At 48.2% G+C, this 18,036-nt stretch overlaps 5 protein-coding genes across 5 annotated transcripts; 3 read left to right on the plus strand and 2 right to left on the minus strand.

Annotated features, from left to right (window-relative positions):
• Nucleotides 1-760: 760 nt before the first annotated feature.
• Nucleotides 761-1,969, plus strand: PEX2_012040 (uncharacterized protein; the record flags this gene model as incomplete). Its single annotated transcript, XM_016738481.1, has 1 exon — nt 761-1,969. The coding sequence occupies one exon, from the start codon at nt 761-763 to the stop codon at nt 1,967-1,969; it is 1,209 nt and encodes a 402-aa protein (XP_016602787.1).
• Nucleotides 1,970-2,563: 594 nt separating this feature from the next.
• On the plus strand, nt 2,564-8,366 carry PEX2_012050 (pentafunctional protein ARO1; the record flags this gene model as incomplete). The annotated part of the gene is made up of 3 exons (XM_016738482.1): nt 2,564-7,288; nt 7,709-7,761; nt 7,904-8,366. The coding sequence occupies 3 exons, from the start codon at nt 2,564-2,566 to the stop codon at nt 8,364-8,366; spliced, it is 5,241 nt and encodes a 1,746-aa protein (XP_016602788.1).
• A 612-nt stretch (nt 8,367-8,978) lies between these two features.
• On the minus strand, nt 8,979-10,755 carry PEX2_012060 (cytochrome P450; the record flags this gene model as incomplete). The annotated part of the gene is made up of 5 exons (XM_016738483.1): nt 8,979-9,110; nt 9,230-10,046; nt 10,099-10,223; nt 10,278-10,465; nt 10,524-10,755. 5 exons carry the CDS (start codon nt 10,753-10,755, stop codon nt 8,979-8,981), a joined length of 1,494 nt encoding a protein of 497 aa, XP_016602789.1.
• A 3,363-nt stretch (nt 10,756-14,118) lies between these two features.
• Nucleotides 14,119-15,487, plus strand: PEX2_012070 (putative integral membrane protein Pth11-like; the record flags this gene model as incomplete). The annotated part of the gene is made up of 6 exons (XM_016738484.1): nt 14,119-14,254; nt 14,308-14,327; nt 14,381-14,417; nt 14,471-14,538; nt 14,590-14,960; nt 15,016-15,487. 6 exons carry the CDS (start codon nt 14,119-14,121, stop codon nt 15,485-15,487), a joined length of 1,104 nt encoding a protein of 367 aa, XP_016602790.1.
• A 407-nt stretch (nt 15,488-15,894) lies between these two features.
• On the minus strand, nt 15,895-16,686 carry PEX2_012080 (sulfotransferase family protein; the record flags this gene model as incomplete). Its single annotated transcript, XM_016738485.1, has 1 exon — nt 15,895-16,686. The coding sequence occupies one exon, from the start codon at nt 16,684-16,686 to the stop codon at nt 15,895-15,897; it is 792 nt and encodes a 263-aa protein (XP_016602791.1).
• Between the last annotated feature and the right edge of the window lie 1,350 nt (nt 16,687-18,036).

The raw sequence follows: 18,036 nt of genomic DNA on the forward strand, positions 1-18,036 counted from the left end.
CTGCTGTGTGTCGTTTCAAGGCCGACCTTCTGTCCCTCACTCGTGCATATTATATGGATAGAACACCTTGACTTACAAAGCCTTCCAGGGATAACGATCTAGGTCTATGCTGCATACGAATAGTACTACTAGCAGGCTACCTAACACTGTGCTGCCTACAAATTCTCCAACAGCCTAATAGTGGAACGAATATGTATTGTATGTATGTATATATGTACAAGAATAGTCGGCCGCGTTTGCGGCCTTGTGATATCTTTTTAGTTTGTCCTTTTGGTTGTCTTTTTGGTTGTCTTTGTTTTGTATATATTTTGCTGCTCATCTCAGTTGTACAGATAAACGGTAGAAAAATGCGGAGAGAGGCTTAATTTGTGAAATGGACTTTTCTATGTATAAATTTAGATGTATGTACAACCTCACAGCATCCCCAGGTAGATTAGATATATGATTTATCTACATACATACATACATAGGTACTCAGTGGGCTGGTCTATCAAGGGCCTGATATAATGTACATCTCTAAATTTAACGGCTGCTAACACCCATGGAGATGTCTTGGAAAGTTTCCGTGCACCACATAACCTTGGAAGACCAGAAGAGCTTCCGATCGTTAGGCTCGTTTTCCTAAAGCAAACAAGCCATAGTGCCTATTTAAGCCCCCCATTCACGTCGGCCTAGACTTCTCCTTCATTCACTCTTCTACCCAAGCTCATCGAAGCAGACAGCTCGAGCTTCTTCCATCGAACTTCACCCATACCTCATCATGTCTGAAATGAGTATATCATCTCGCCCGTTCTCTGATGAACCTGAGATTTTGTACGAGTCTCGATGGGCCATTAATCTGTGTAGGGCAACACACCTTGTTGGTGCCTTGAACTTTCCAACAACACAGAATATTAACTTATTGTGGCATATGAACACGGAAACCCGGAGAATTATTACTATTTGGTCGTCGGTATTAACCCAGATCAAGCGAGAGAAGTTGGGATTTAAAGAACTCTGGCTATGTGCCCACCAACGTGATTATGAGGATGCCATGACAGCTCTTACACCTCCACAAATCAGTACACAGAATAGAACTCGCAAGACCTCCACCTTGGTGTTCGGGATCTGGTGTATATTCCAGCTCATGCATGTTGTGCCAAGGTTATTCCCCCGCTCCAATATCAACACGATTCCCCGGGAGCTTGATGCATACGAGTTTCTTCATGCGCTCAGCATTCTTCGTTGGGGGCGACGCGTTCGGTACAGGGTTTCGAGGGTGGGAATGACAAAAGACGCGAATCCGGTCAAGTGGCACCGCGATCCTAATGCTGACAGATTGATTATTTCATCCCCGGTGTCTCCCATTGCCATCGAAGAGCCAGCAACATCACTGGCCTCCTCAAACACTGCAAACACACCTGAGCGCGGGCATGCGCTTCCAGCCGCCTCGGGGGACGATAATATTAGTATACCTAAACAAGGAGCCCTCAGTGATTCTACCGGCACTCGTGAAGTACTGTATCGGTTTGCTGGCAAGCTATGCGAGCAACTTCAGCAGGTTCGACTCTCGGTGGAGTCTGACGAAGCTGAAAAGGATGAGAATGGCAACATGCAGTTTTCTGGTATCGATGAACTGGTCGAGAAATATGCCCAGACAATTGAACGGAGTTGCATCGGGGCTAACGCGACCAATAATCGAGCTCTTGTCCAGCTCGCCAGCCACTGTGCTCAAATGGGAAATCAGAGCGCCAAAGAGACGGGCCGTGGAGTAGACCATCCCGGCAAACTTTTCCAGGCCGCTCCAAAGATACAGATCAGCGTGCGAAATAATGGTGTTTCCAAAAGCAGGACTCGGCCATCGAAAGTTTACAAGACAGGATCGGATGAACGTATCCAGGCGGCACTCAATTCGGAATTGGCAGATACATTGAAATCACCAGATCAGTTGGATTCAGTCGACTCCAAGACAGCAATTGAGTTGATTTGACAGAAGACTGAACCCCAAGCCAGTTTCTGCTATTTGTAGGGTTCGCGTTCAGTACAGGCGATGTCGGCTAAGTTGAAAGGTGGGGTTAAGGTGTAGAATTTGGCAAATTTTGGGGTATCATGTTGTTTTCCTAGTCTGAATTAAACCCCATTTAAGCTAGCAACAAATTTGGTAAGATGAGTCATGTCTGTATGATATAAATCGTATGTTGTAGATGATCTGAGTGTTAGACCTAGTGCACACGTCCAAGTATAGATCGACAGATTGAGTCACCGGGCGGTCAAGAAACTGCCCGCGACACCGGAGGGGAAACAATACTCTTTTTCCTTTTTTGTCTTGTTGGCTCTTGACTTGAAGGTTATATCCTCTTGATACACTATTGGCTCTTGGCTCAGCTCTGTCCAGGTTGGTCAAACTCCTCTAACCATCCAATTCCCTCTAAATGATCAGTGTGCACCTTCCAAGGTTGTATCCCTAGATTCATTGTGGGGGAAACAGATAAAGTACCGTGAGTCAGTGTACTAACAAATCACAGAATGAAATGAGCAGTCATTGAACTTTGCCATTACCAAATCCTCATCTATATCCTCCGCCATGTCCGAACCCACCAAGATCAGCATCTTGGGCCGGGAGAGCATTGTCGCTGATTTTGGTCTTTGGCGCAATTTTGTCGCAAAGGACCTGATCAGTGGCTTGTCCTCGACGACCTACGTTCTCATCACCGACACCAACCTCGGATCTCTTTATACCCCCACTTTCCAAAAGACCTTTGAGGCTGCCGCCGCTTCCATCACCCCAGCCCCGCGGCTACTCATCCACCATGCGGCCCCCGGAGAAAGCTCCAAGTCACGGCAGACAAAAGCCGATATCGAAGATTGGATGCTGAGCCAGAACCCACCATGTGGTAGAGACACAGTGATCATTGCGTTGGGCGGTGGTGTGATTGGGGATTTGACTGGATTTGTTGCAGCAACCTACATGCGAGGTGTCCGCTTCGTGCAGGTCCCGACCACGCTTCTTGCAATGGTGGACTCCTCAATTGGAGGGAAAACAGCTATTGACACCCCGCTTGGTAAGAACCTCATTGGTTCTATCTGGCAGCCATCGAGAATCTATATTGATCTTGAGTTCCTCGAGACTCTCCCCGTCCGAGAGTTCATCAATGGCATGGCCGAGGTCATTAAGACTGCTGCCATCTCAAGTGAAGAGGAGTTCACAGCCTTGGAAGATAACGCAGAATCAATTTTGGCTGCTGTGCGCAGCGAGCCGAAGGCTGGCCAAGGTCGCTTCGACGGCATCCGGGATATCCTGAAGGCCAGAATCTTGGCATCGGCACGTCACAAGGCCTTTGTTGTCTCCGCAGATGAGCGTGAGGGCGGCCTTCGCAACCTGCTCAACTGGGGTCATTCTATTGGACATGCAATTGAGGCGATCCTTACCCCTCAGATCCTTCACGGCGAATGTGTCGCAATCGGCATGGTGAAGGAGGCAGAGCTTGCGAGACATCTGGGTACCCTGAAGGGTGTCGCCGTCGCTCGTGTGGTAAAGTGCCTCTCGGCCTACGGCTTGCCCACTTCCGTGAAAGATCCACGTGTTCGTAAGTTGACTGCTGGTAAGCACTGCTCTGTAGACCAATTGCTGTTCAACATGGCTTTGGACAAGAAAAATGATGGCCCGAAAAAGAAGGTTGTACTCCTCTCAGCAATTGGCCGTACTCACGAGCCAAAGGCCAGTGTTGTCTCTAATGAAGATATTGGGGTCGTCCTCGCTCCCAGCGTTGAGGTTTACCCCGGAGTACCCAAGTCGCTCAATGTCATTTGCGCACCCCCTGGATCTAAGAGTATTTCCAACCGTGCCCTTGTGCTTGCTGCGCTTGGTTCTGGTACCTGCCGCATCAAGAATCTCTTGCACTCCGACGACACTGAGGTCATGTTGAATGCCCTAGAGCGACTCGGTGCGGCAACTTTCTCTTGGGAGGAGGAAGGTGAAGTTCTTGTTGTGAACGGCAAAGGCGGAAAGATTATCGCAAGCCCTTCACCGTTGTACTTGGGTAACGCCGGTACTGCCTCGCGATTCCTCACCACCGTGGCTACACTCGCTACTCCCAGCAGTGTCGACTCGAGTGTCTTGACCGGCAACAACCGCATGAAGCAAAGGCCCATTGGTGATCTTGTTGACGCTCTTACTGTCAACGGTGCCGGTGTCGAGTATATGGAAAGCAAGGGATGTCTTCCTCTCAAGATCGCCGCTTCTGGAGGCTTCGCAGGAGGAAAGATCAACCTGGCCGCCAAAGTTTCCTCCCAGTACGTCTCCTCGCTGCTCATGTGCGCTCCGTACGCCAAGGAGCCAGTCACATTGAAGCTGGTCGGCGGCAAGCCCATTTCACAGCCTTACATCGACATGACCACTGCGATGATGAGATCTTTCGGCATCGACGTGAAGAAGTCTACCACTGAGGAGCACACCTACCACATTCCTCAGGCTCACTACGTGAATCCCGCCGAATATGTTGTGGAGAGCGACGCAAGCTCTGCAACCTATCCTTTGGCGATTGCTGCCGTCACTGGCACAACCTGCACCGTCCCTAACATTGGTTCCAAGTCCCTTCAGGGCGATGCTCGTTTCGCCGTGGACGTTCTACGGCCTATGGGCTGCTCTGTTGTACAGACTGATACTTCAACCACTGTTACCGGACCTGCCGATGGCGTTTTGCAACCGCTGCCTAATGTCGATATGGAGCCCATGACAGATGCATTCCTTACTGCCTCTGTTCTCGCGGCCGTTGCCCGGGGCAAGGGCTCAAACCACACAACTCGTATCTACGGTATTGCAAACCAGCGTGTCAAAGAATGCAACCGTATCAAGGCTATGAAAGACGAATTGGCTAAATTCGGGGTGGTATGCCGTGAGCATGACGACGGGCTTGAAATCGACGGCATTGAACGTTCTACCCTTCGCCAGCCCTCTGGTGGTGTTTACTGTTACGATGACCACCGGGTCGCGTTCAGTTTCAGTGTGCTGTCTCTTATCGCTCCCCAGTCTACCCTTATTCTGGAGAAAGAATGTGTTGGCAAGACCTGGCCTGGCTGGTGGGACGCCTTGAAGCAAATGTTCAGCGTGAATCTTAATGGCAAAGAACTGAAGGAAGATGAGCATGCTGTCTCGGGCGATGTGGAGCGGAGCAGTGCATCTATCTTCATAATCGGTATGCGTGGCGCTGGAAAGACCACCACTGGGAACTGGGTTGCTAAGGCCCTTGGTCGTCGCTTCGTCGATCTTGACAGAGAGCTTGAGACCTCCGAGGGTATTACTATCCCCGACATAATCAAGACACGCGGCTGGGAGGCATTCAGAGACGCAGAACTTGATGTCCTTCGGCGCGTTCTTAAAGATCATCCTACTGGATATGTCTTCGCCTGCGGCGGAGGTGTTGTCGAAATGCCAGAGGCGCGAAAGCTGCTTACCGATTACCACAAGAGCAAGGGCAACGTGCTCCTCATCATGCGCGATATCAAGCTGGTGATGGACTTCCTCCAGATTGATAAGACCCGCCCTGCGTACGTGGAGGACATGATGGGCGTGTGGCTACGACGTAAGCCTTGGTTCCAAGAGTGCAGTAATATTCAGTACTATAGCCAACACTCAACCTCAACGGAGCTGGCCCTTGCCTCAGAGGACTTTACCCGCTTCATGCGGGTAGTCACTGGCCAAGCAGACAGCCTTAGTCTCATCAAGAAGAAGAAGCACAGCTTTTTCGTCTCATTGACTCTGCCTGATCTTCGAACGTCGGGCGATATTATCACTGGGGCTTGTGTCGGGTCTGATGCTGTCGAACTGCGGGTTGACCTGCTGAAGGACCCTACAGTTGACGGCGATATTCCCTCGGTTGACTACGTCAACGAACAAATGTCTATCCTTCGCCGTAGTACCACCCTGCCGCTCATCTTCACCATCCGTACCAAGAGCCAAGGTGGCCGCTTCCCCGATGATGCTCATGATGCTGCAATGCAGCTGTACCGACTGGCGTTCCGTTCTGGATGCGAATTCGTAGATCTTGAGATCGCGTTCCCCGATGCAATGCTCCGTGCTGTTACTGAGATGAAGGGTCACTCTAAGATCATCGCCTCGCACCATGATCCTAAGGGCACTCTGTCGTGGGCCAACATGTCATGGATGCAATCCTACAACCGTGCTCTGGAGTACGGCGATGTGATCAAGCTCGTCGGTGTTGCCAATACCCTTGATGATAACAATGCCCTTCGGAAGTTCAAGACATGGGCTGAAGAAGCTCACGATGTGCCGCTGATTGCGATCAACATGGGCGATAGTGGTCAGCTCAGCCGCATATTGAACGGCTTCATGACCCCGGTGTCTCACCCCAGCCTTCCTTTCAAGGCTGCGCCTGGTCAACTATCCGCTGCAGAGATTCGCCGCGGTCTATCCCTGATGGGTGAGATCAAGGCCAAGAAGTTTGCTATCTTCGGTTCCCCTGTCTCCGGCTCGCGGTCTCCCGCTCTTCACAACGCCCTCTTCGGGAAAATGGGTCTACCCCACGAATACTCTCGCTTGGAGACTACCAACATCGAAGAAGTCAAGGACTTCATCCGCGCCCCCGACTTCGGTGGTGCCTCGGTGACAATCCCCCTCAAGCTGGACATCATGCCCCTCCTCGACGAAGTCGCCCAGGAGGCTGAAATCATCGGCGCTGTCAACACCGTCGTTCCCGTCCCCAACGGCGACAAGTCCCCTCGTCTGGTTGGCTACAACACCGACTGGCAAGGCATGGTCCGATGCATGCGCAACGCAGGCGTTTACGGTTCCACCGGTAACGAAAGTGCCGTGGTCATCGGCGGCGGCGGTACTGCCCGTGCTGCTATTTTTGCTCTCCACAACATGGGCTTCTCCCCAATCTACGTGGTGGGCCGTAGTGCCAGCAAGCTCGAGGAAATGGTCTCGACCTTCCCAACTAACTACAACATCCGCGTTGTAGACAACCGGGCCGAGCTTGACACCGTTCCCCAGGTCGCTATCGGCACGATCCCTGCCGACCGTCCCATCGACCCTGTCATGCGCGAGACGCTCTGCCACATGTTCGAGCGCGCTCAAGAGATCGACGGTACCCTCATCGGCAAGTCTTCCGACGCTAGCAAGCACCGTGTTCTTCTTGAGATGGCCTACAAGCCTTCCGTCACCGCCTTAATGCAGCTTGCATCTGATGCGGGTTGGACCACCATTCCTGGACTGGAGGTCCTTGTTGGACAGGGTGTGTACCAGTTCGTTCACTGGACTGGGATCACTCCTCTGTACCATGAGGCAAGAGTAAGCAAATATCTTGGTTATAGACTCCCTCTCTAGGTCCATTACTAACATTCATCGTCTTCGTGTTTAGGACGCCGTCATGGGTACTGCTGAATGATCATGAATGCCTCGTGAATTTGTCGGGCTTTTCTTCTCCATTTTCCATATTTAACGCCATGCCATGTTCCATGTTCTACCGGCGGGTGAGCGGGTCTTTAAAAGCATTCAATAAAACTTGTCCTGACTTGTATCTTGTTTTTCATGTTCATACGATAGTTCCTGTCTACACATAGTTTTATTTCGGTAAATTCTATTATATTTCACATGTTCTCTTATCCTTGCCTTATATCTGATACATCGGGCTGCTCTGTAGGGACATCTTGTCATTCATGGCATCGTAGGGATAGCATCATACTAACTTTGACTTAAAATGTGTGCTAGGCTGACCATTCACCATCCCAAGCGCCGTTCTATCTAGGTCATTTCCTATCTAGGTAACCAGATCAGATGACTTTGTTGGCCTTCTGTCTTCATTTATCCTCTACGTCCATATTTTCCTCTTACATCCAGCCCTAGATACTTCCACTGGTAACTTCTTCATCAACCATCTCTCAACCGCGACTGGGATGAACTTAGTTTCGAGAACCCCACTAAAGAGGATCAATCAACTGATCTGCCTGAGCCAGGCGGTTTCAGCATACTCTGTCCTGTCGCACCTCTTAAAGAGAGGGGGGATTTCGACGCATGGTTTAATACTATCGACAAATTTCTCCGCCCCAAGAACCTCCATCGTCTTCTCAATGCAACCATCGCACAACCCCTCCGAGATGCCTCCAATGCAGAAAAATGGATGCAGCTATCGCAGCAAGTCCGCGCCTGGCTGGCAAGCAAAATGGATGCAAAAGTAGTTCGAGAAATCATGGCACGCGGTAGCCGAGTGACCTTTGCCGATGAATTCATAACCGAAACACGGAAGGTTATGCGAGATGAAGGACACGCTGCGCTGTCGCTGCGATCTTGGAGCTCATCAGAACAGCCCGCTCTGGGTTCAGCAGCACAGCGGAATTCATCGACGCTCTGCAAGAACGCTATAAAGTGACCATCAACCTCAGGGGTAATGTTTCACCATACACCGTGCTTATCATCATGTTCCAAGAGCTGGAACATATGCCCGGATTCGGTACAATCATCAATATCTGGAACGGTGATCTATCTCTAGTAAAGGACACAGCTGCGAATATGACCTATTCCCACTTTATTGCGTACAGCTCTGCAATCCTGACTGGGGCCCGATGCCAGCGTCTTCGAGCTGTATCGCCAAGTTTTTCACGCCTTTTCCTTCAAGAAGATCAGCGCACCAACCCGCGCTCTATAGGATGCGTTAGTCAATTTGGCTATGGATACAGACAGAATGGCGAAGCCAAATAACTGCCATTGCTCCCCTTAGGCTAAGATAAGTTCGATTGCGATATGGAGATCAGAGATACCATGAACAATGAAAGTGGAAGTGACTTGTACATAATGCACAGAAATCTTAGCGAGAAATGGAGAAAAGCAAGAAGTGGGTATCTTACTATGCAGCTAGAATGTAGTTTTTGTAAAAGGCCTTCTAGTGTCATTATCTTTGGATCTATTGTCTTGATGGTTGGGGTGTAAATCCCAGCTAGTTTCGCAATATCAATAATTATCCTCTTCAAAGCCCATCAAGCTTTCACTCAGCCTTCACCTCTTGCCGGGGAGAGATGGTCAGCCACACATCTCTCCAGTAGCCAATGCCACCTTTGATCATAAATTTGGCCTCGGGCTTACCCTGTACAGTCTGCGGCTTGTATTGACGGAAGAACTAAACGACACATTAGCAGCCACTCCAAAATAACAGCCTCGTAAGACAACCGGAAAAGAACTTGCCTGCAAAGGACCCTTAAACAACTCCATCATAGCAATATCCCTCCCCAAACAAACACGCGACCCATACCCAAATGAAAAGTTATACTTATTATACAACTTTGCCCTTTCAACATCCAACCACCTCTCAGGCTTAAATTCCTCGGCATCATACCCATAAAGCTTCGGATCCCGATGCACAAGGTACGGATTACAGCTAATCTCCGTGCCCGCCGGCGCAAAGCGACCATAAAGATCGAGCCCGGGCTCAGGGACATAGCGGGGGAATATATTCGGCGCAGACGGACACAGACGCATAGTCTCCTTCACACAGCCAACATAGAAAGGCAGATGCTCCAGAACCTCATCGTACTGTGGTATATCTGAAATGAGGCCCTTGCGGGTGGCGTTATCGATTTCCTCCATCATACGCCTATACGCCTCCGGGTGGGTCATGAGGAACTGCACCATGGCCTGGAAGGCGGTGCCTGTTGTGTCTGCACCAGCGAGCAGGACAAGCAGGACCTCGGCGCGGATGTAGTCCAGATCTAGGGGCTTGCCGTCCTCTGTGACAGCCTCGAGGAAAGTCTGCAGCAGGTCTGTGCGGTCGGATTTCCTGCCATATTTGATCTCCTTCATGCGCTTGTCGATGAGTCGGTCGCGGAAGCGCATTAGAACACCAATACCGGAGTTGTCGGCTGGTTTGGCGACGAGGTACTTTTTCAGGAAGGTGGTTTTTATCCATGAGGTGAAGGGGTGTAGGCGGGCGAGGAGGCCGAAGGCTGGGAGGCCATCGTGGAAGCCTTGGATTAGGCCGCCGATGTCTTCGCCTTTTTCGACGAAACCGAAGGGCTCGCCGAAGCCGATTTCGCTGATGATGTCGTAGGCCATATAGCTGGTAGTATTGTTAGTTGGAGAGTTATTTTATTGGCTCATATGTTGCTTACACTGCCCACCAGGCAAAGTCGAAGGCTTCGCCGCTCTTCACGAACTTTTCGTTGAGCTTGGTGGTCCATTCGGCGATGCGCGCATCAACCAGTGGCTCCATCTTTTTGATGTTGCTGAAGCTGTACTATATTGAGGGTCAGTTTTTGATATTTGCAAATGAACTCGTATATCATCATACCGGCCCGGCAACATGCTTTCTAAACACGGCATGGGTCTTGTGAGACCTCATATTGAACAGAGACTCGGTCTCACCGAAGCTCCCAGTAATATAGTGTCCGGTCTTGTCTGCATTGCGATGGTAGACTTCCGGGAGCTTTTCATGATCGCTGACCAGCAACAATGTCGGGGTGATGCGAACAACAGGGCCTGAGAGAAATCACTTGTTAGAGACAATATTCCTATTGGACACAGGATGAATACCAACCATATTTCTTAGCAAGTGCATAAACAGCCGGTACCTCGGTCTCCTGTAGATTATGCCATGCGATCCAGAGACGGGTTACAGAACCCCAGAAAGGACCGGGAAACTTCGCGAGCGGACTGAAGAAGCGATAGTAGATAATTTGCCAGCCAAACTTGAGCGTCACATAGGCCACAAGACTCAAGATGACATTGGTCACCGTCACCAGTGACAGGACATTTTCCGCAAGACCCATGGCGAATTTGGAGATGCTGATGCGAAGATGAAAACTCGTCTTGCTGACCGAGGGGAAATAATCCCTCCGGACATAAAGTACCACGAATGGCCATTCCCATTAACTAAACAGCATATCCATTGTAGTAAGGGCCAATAGTTCATTGGCCAAAGTGCATTGACCCAAGGCATTGACCCAAGGCATTGGCCAGGGGGGCTTATGTTGAGCTAACAAGAACCCACGAGCACGCAGTGTTTCCCTGAGAATCGTGTAAGCCTGGTTCAAACTAGGTCTAAACGGCCGAAGATATTCTCGGCATGTGGCATCTCACTGCATCTGCACCTCCCCCCCTTCGTGCTAGTCCTCGCGCTAAGAGCATTGGTGAATCGTAGAGGGATTGCGACCCCGTTTGCTCATTCGGCATCACAGCATTGTGGCTGACCCACTGTTGCGTACATCCCTAGCAACGACCGATCGCGTAGCATAGCTGCCTAAAGTGGTAAAGATATTCTGGAGATGGAGAAAGACGTTGCCAGGTGTCGAGGGGGGCCGTGCGGGTTCGGCACGCTCCGTCAGGGAGAGGCGCCGTTGTCCGCGAATATTTGAGACAATGGCCAGCATAAGATATCAGAATGCCTGTGAGTCCTTTGCCAGGTGCAAAACAAGGCTTTTGGGGTTCTCGAGCGTCATTTGCGCAGGGCCAGACGCAAATCACAAAGTACAGTACACCCCTCGCACCAGGACTGTGGAGTGGGAGGCTGGCGTTCTCCACTATGAAATAGCCAGCGTTTTTCACTGGCGTCTCTGCACGCTGTACGAAGTATGGAGCAGACTAAATAATGAAGCTGCAGATGATGACGGCCCAGCCCTCGTCCCTCGTGCGAGGTGTGACCCGCATGCATATGCCGCGCGCATTCTTGAAATGAATGTGGCAGGGGAATTGAGGGGAAACCAGTGGAGAAAAGTCAGCTAACTTGTTTTAAGGACCATCAGAGTCCTAACGCCTTACTTATTCCAAGCGCCCAACACATCCGTGCTGGTGCTGTTGGTGCGCCCCTGTTATAATTAACGCTCACCGATATTGAAATTAAGTTCACTTTATACGGCATACTCATACAAAAGGTACAAATGATAATAAAAAAAAGTCATAATATCCATTTTGCTCAACTCTCGAACTAACTAAAAGATTAGAGTCCAAGGTTATACATGGAAAGGTCGTTTTGCACAATTTAAGTGCCGCATATACCCTAGTTACAACGCCAATAAGAGGGGAAATATCTAAACAAAAGACTCTACCGAAAAGATGTGGCAAGGCCGCAAACGCAACTATTCTTGTACAAGTATGAATAGTCGGTCTAACACTACGATTAATTCTGGATAATTAATATAGAAGTGTAAGAAGCACATTGAAAAATTCTATACACAAAGATAGTTTGTAGTAGAACTTGAATGTTTTATTACGTTGAGTCAACTTGATGTTTTTTTTCGGCATTAATTTAACGTGTATAGACCAACGGAGTATAATTTCCCTAACTATGTAGAAGGTTGAAAAAATGGATGTTAAGGTGTTTGTATCACTGGTACCTTTTGTATAGTGCGCCCATGAAAAAGGTACATGGATTCGAAATTCACTGCCAGGGAACAGAGGGAATTATGACTCGGGCGCATCAACACTACTCCGTATGTTTCGCACAGTTAGTATTAGATACCAAAAAAATTGAGAGAGAAAGAGCAAAACAGGTCAACTATTTGAGATGGATCAAGCCCTAGGGATCAGCTATTACTAAATCCAACGTCTACTCCGTACCTTTCAATCCCCATTACTATAGTTTGGAAGCAATATTATACTTCTACTTCGTAGTCCGGGGAATGATAAATTGAAATTGATAGGCGCCGATCTCTAAGAATCTTTCGGAAAGGGGCGTGACAAGTAATATTTCTACGGAGTACGGAGTATAAAAGTTCCATCTCCTCGTACTTTGTGAGTTCTTGAGAATATGCATTGCAGATTTTCACTACCACTCATATCACATATGAAATGCACAGACTTCCAAATAATTTTCAGTCTAGGCAATCTCGCTTATAAGGCGTCACAATGGACGGCCCACTCTCCAGGACGGCTCAGAAGGCAAATGGAGTCGCGCAGATCGGAGTTGAGCTGCATAGTGAATGACTTCAAGTCGATGCGTTACGGGCAAGGCATTGTCCATTGCTCCATATATACTCTGTGGATGAGCGCATTGACAAAAGCTCTGGTTTGAAACGTGCAGATCGTTCAGCTCCTTTCTCAAGATTATGACCTAACATTTGGCAGGCTTTGCCATAAATTTCCCAAGAAATCTTCCGTTGGATTTAGGGTTATTGATTCACTCCGTACAACATTTAACTACAACATATAACGTATCCAACCTAGATCATATTAAGATATTAGGATCACCATCGGGCAGCTCAACGAGCATTAAAGTAAAAATAAATCAGATCTCTCCACCTCCCCGGGAATCTTCCGAGACCCACGGACACTTTTTTCGCTTTCGTTCATCAAATCATCTTTCTTGTTTTTCCTAGTTTCTTGTTGGTTATGAGTAATAGTATAACTTGGCAATGTACTTTCCAATGGTCAGGAATTCATAATGATCATCTTCGAGACGTCGAAAGTGTCGACCCACGACTGACCCCCTATTGAGCCAATCTCATTCCGGCCTTCAGGTGGATATCTTTAGTGCTAAAACAAAATGCCTTCTTGTCCCCGGAACAAGGCTCCCTATGGACAGGGATTCAGAGCTGGTTTTTCAAGGAATGACATATCCAACAGTTGCACCTGAGTAGCAAATCATAACTCTGGAAAGCCCGTCCTAGAGCTTATCCTGATTTTCTCTAAATAAGGTGAAACCGGAGTCTCTCCACATAAACGGCAGGCGTATTTTAGCACGCATAGATCACCAAAGGTCTCGAGTGGTGGAGATGCTCGGTTACAACAGTCTGGTTTGTCTCGTGTTGCTCTAGGAAGAAAAGGCCGTGCTAATCCCTACCATGTTTTCTTTTTTTTTTGTCAACGGCCTTATTGATGGTATACAGTGGATCTCGGTGACTACTAGATCCATGCACGATGCGCATATCTGGTGTGCGCAGTCATTTTATTCAAACTAATTCCAGGGGCATTAGAGATAAATATCCTTATAAATTATAGACCGGGGTGCCAAAGCTATTCTTCCTAATTATTTTCGATCGTACTTAAGTGAGCCTTTTATCATCGGTTCCCCGTGAGATGGAAATGTGAAACGACTATCTATGCCATTCATTTAAACTTATTCCTTCCTTCGCGTCAGTTTACGGTCTTTTCTCTCCATTTTTTTGTTTCTATTTGATCCCTCCATATTTCTTATCATGGCTGGTTCCGATGGTTCTCAAGGCCCTATGGTCATGGGTATCTGTGTGGCATTTGCCGTCTTGACCTTCATTGTTTTAACTCTTCGTCTCTTTGCGCGCATTTATGTCTTAGGTCAAATGGGTATTGACGACTGTGAGTGGATTATGCTTGATCTATTTTACCCATACTATACTAATATCCCCCAGACCTCATTGTTGGTGCTTGTGTAGGGAAAACCCGACTCTATCATCAAAAAATACTTATTTCTAATGGACATAGACACTGTCATGGTCATTTATTGCTGTCACACTTGTCGGTATGTTCTGGTTTCGCTTCTTACAACTATCTTCAAAAGCTAATCTTATTTAGCGGTCAAACATGGACTTGGAAAGCACATTCAGGATGTCGACCAGACCGGGATGATCAACTATGCTTTTGTAAGAATACGGGTCCGACCTTGTATAGCATTACATTTCTAATATCCCCAGGCCGTCTGGCTGAGCTCTATGTTCTATCTTGCAACACTTGGGTTCGTCAAAACCTCCGTCTTGTGGTTCTATACTCGCCTTGGAGATCGCTATCTCACTCGCCTATCCTGGGTTATGATGGGAGTTATTATGGCACAAGCCACCTCATTCGTTCTCGTGGCTGCATTCCAATGTCGACCCATTAGCATGGCCTGGACTGGCACCGGACCCGGCAAATGCGTCAATATCAACCTTTTCTACCTGTGCAACGCCGCTCTGAACATTGTCACCGATCTCTTAACCTATACCTTGCCCATTAAGGTTATCTTCCATCTCCAGATGCCTCAGAAACAAAAACTTGTTCTGGCCTTTATCCTCTGTCTTGGTCTTTTGTAAGTTGCCCCAGTACTTCCGTCTGGGCGCTTTCTAACGGATTACCCCGTACAGCGCTTGCATTTCCTCGATCATCCGAATCACCTACATCCCTACCATGCTGAGCTCGAAGGACTCCACGTATGCCATCAGCGGTGCCATGTACTGGTCAGTCATCGAAACCAACATCGGCATCTTTGCTGCCTCAATCCCGTCATTCAAGGCGATTGCCTCCCGCTTCCTGCCCCGCTTCATTGGCGAATACAGCAGTGGGAAGAAATATGGCCCCTGGTCAAGCCACACCACTTCCCCCCGGTATCCATCTGGATTCGGCAAGGTCAAGGATCCAAACAGCATCACTATGATCACAGTCAACGGCAAGGAGGATATTCCTTTAGGTACCGATATTGGCGCGGCTAGCAACTCCAGCGAGGAGCGCATTATCCCCCAAGGCAAGATCTGGGCTCACACGGAAATCGAAACTACCTTCGAAAGAAATGATTGTGGAAGTGAGAGCTCACCATCGCTCGAGCGGGATCGTCGATGATATCGGGTTTACGCTTATGAGTTCTCCAAGGTTGGTGATTGTTCAGAATCTTACATTTATGTCTAATATTTGGGCAATGAATTTCGGTTTCATATCTTCTATAACATATTCCAAAGAACGTAAATATCATAAATCTTGTGTGTACATGGCTATTTAAATGACTGTATAGATCGATCTATCTGATTTTGTTCGTGACGAGTCTTTGACTAATGCTCCGCCTCCCCCTGAAATAAACGTATATCATCCAAACCATGCAAGTCACTGAAGTGTTGAAGTCTGCGATACCAAAAAGTTTCCAAACCCCCCACAAATTCACAATACCTCTCCGCGACCGAAAAAAAAAGGAACCAGCCACATGATTACCTCTCATCCTTCAGTCACACTATGCAATCCTCTCGACCCCCATCTCACTTCCACATGCGAAAAGCCGCCACCCCAACACCAAACACGCCAAAGATGCAAGCCCAGCGCGTAAGGCCCCTCCGCAGATGATAATTAACAGACCTTTCGATAGCCTCAGAATCATTGATACGGGGAAACGGCACATCAACCGGGGCCTCGACACCCAGAGCCTCGCACAGCGGCCCCCACCCATCCTTAACATCAAAGAGAACCAACCTATCCTCAGGCACAACCTCCTTCAACCAAGCAATATGCCTCGCATAAGTCTCCCTCCCATGCTGACCCGCAACACCACCATACAGCTTCTCCCAGAGAGCCGCTAGCAAATATCCATACGGGATAAAATGTCTCAACCCGTCCAGCGGGAGCAAGACAGCACGCGCAAACCAAACGCCCGTCAGACTCTGCACGTAGAGCATACTCTTCTCCCATGATACGGGGTCACGTATGGTGCAGACAACCTTGGCGTCCGGGTACAGCTCCATGAGTTCGGGGATGAGTTCGGAGCCTGGGGAGTCGGTGATGGCGACGTAGCCGGCCAATCGGCGGCGCAGGAGAGTGAGCATCTTTGCTCGGCTTGTGTCGTCGTCCTTTTTGAGCCAGTTTTGCAAAATTGGCATCCAGCTTTTTATCTCCGTGGGTGGGCCTCTCGATATTTGCGTGCCACAGTGGTACACCGGTCCGTTCAGGAGGATTTCTAGCGCTTGGCTGAATGATGAGGTCCCTGTGCGTGGTAGCCCGGCGCCGATGACTTGTATTTGTGTACCGGGCTGTGGGACAGAGGCTTTTTGGCCCATTTTGTCTGTATAGGGTGGTTTGTTGGGATGAGGTGGCGTTGGTTGGAGGTTGGTTTCAGGTTGGCCGAATGACCCTCTTTTTTTTTCCTTCTTTCCTTTTTTCACAGGCCCTGGCTATTTTGCTTGTTTGAAAATATTCGGGCTCTTGGAGGTCAGAGTATTTATTTATACTAGGGGTATGAACAAGATTTGAGCGGCTTTGTGTTTCTTTGATGGATATAAACGCCAGATAGGGGACTCCGGCTGTTTGGAGATTTCCGCCCCCACTCCGGTGATCCCCCCTCCCCCAGTATGATCAGCAACGAGTTGGAGGTTTTTGATTTGCACAGTCGGGGGTTTGGAGATATCAATTTAAGGGTACGAAGTCCAAGGCCTAATACTGTATGTGCTTATAGTAACAGGGCACATAGATCAAGTACTTCCACTGTGTCTAAGTGTTGTTGGTAGAGCTATATGGATGGTGGCCTGAGGCAGTAGGGAGTTGCACCACAGCATGGGAGCTGAGTTGTATTCAAGTAGCTCGTGGGTTAATGCTGGGATCTAGGAAAGTCTGTGTGTAATCAATCAAGGCGGGAGTGCCCGATTGAATCAAAGTACGTTGGCATTAAGATCAAATATGTAGGGCTATTATCAACCTCAAGGGAATATCAGAATTATTCATGTTAGTAATTCAAAGGGGTATCATTGTCTTTTTCTATGTGTGAAGCTGAACATTTGGAGTATTAATACTTTCATGATCAAATGCTAATATATATAGAGTAGTATAGGTAGTTTACATATATTCAGAACATCCTCCTCGTTAACGTCAAATCATTTGACTCATAGACGGAAAGCTATGGGAAAAGAGAGGGTAAACCAGAAAACCAACGACCTAAGTACATTTAGGCGATAGCTACAATATGGAATCCCATACGATGTCGCAAATTTAGCAGTACTGCATTATATTGACCATGATGACTTATATTTTCAAAAAACAAAAAAAAAGATAGACATAGCATGTCCTGGTTTCGATCCAGGGTCCTGTTGTGATTGTTAGTTTAATGTTTGTGAGTGAAATTGTTTGCGGTGAAACGTACCTCCGGGTTATGAGCCCGGCGCTCTTCCCCTGAGCTAACATGCTGATGGGATGTGATATTGGGCCACTCTGACATCTATAACTACAATCCGAAATTTTGAAATCTTGAGTGGTTGGTCAGGTAGATAATATAATGAATCTTTAACTAGGAATTAGAGGTAAGGAGTTAAAATAGTAAAATGTGATATGTTGTCTATTTATTTGTATAGTGGTGAAAATCTTTAGTCACCCATTTCTCAAAGTGGAGTTAGCGCACTCAAATTGTTAGGAATATT

The sequence above is a fragment of the Penicillium expansum genome, assembly GCF_000769745.1.
Source record: "Penicillium expansum strain MD-8 chromosome Unknown contig40, whole genome shotgun sequence".
NCBI classification, from domain to species: Eukaryota; Fungi; Ascomycota; class Eurotiomycetes; order Eurotiales; family Aspergillaceae; genus Penicillium; species Penicillium expansum.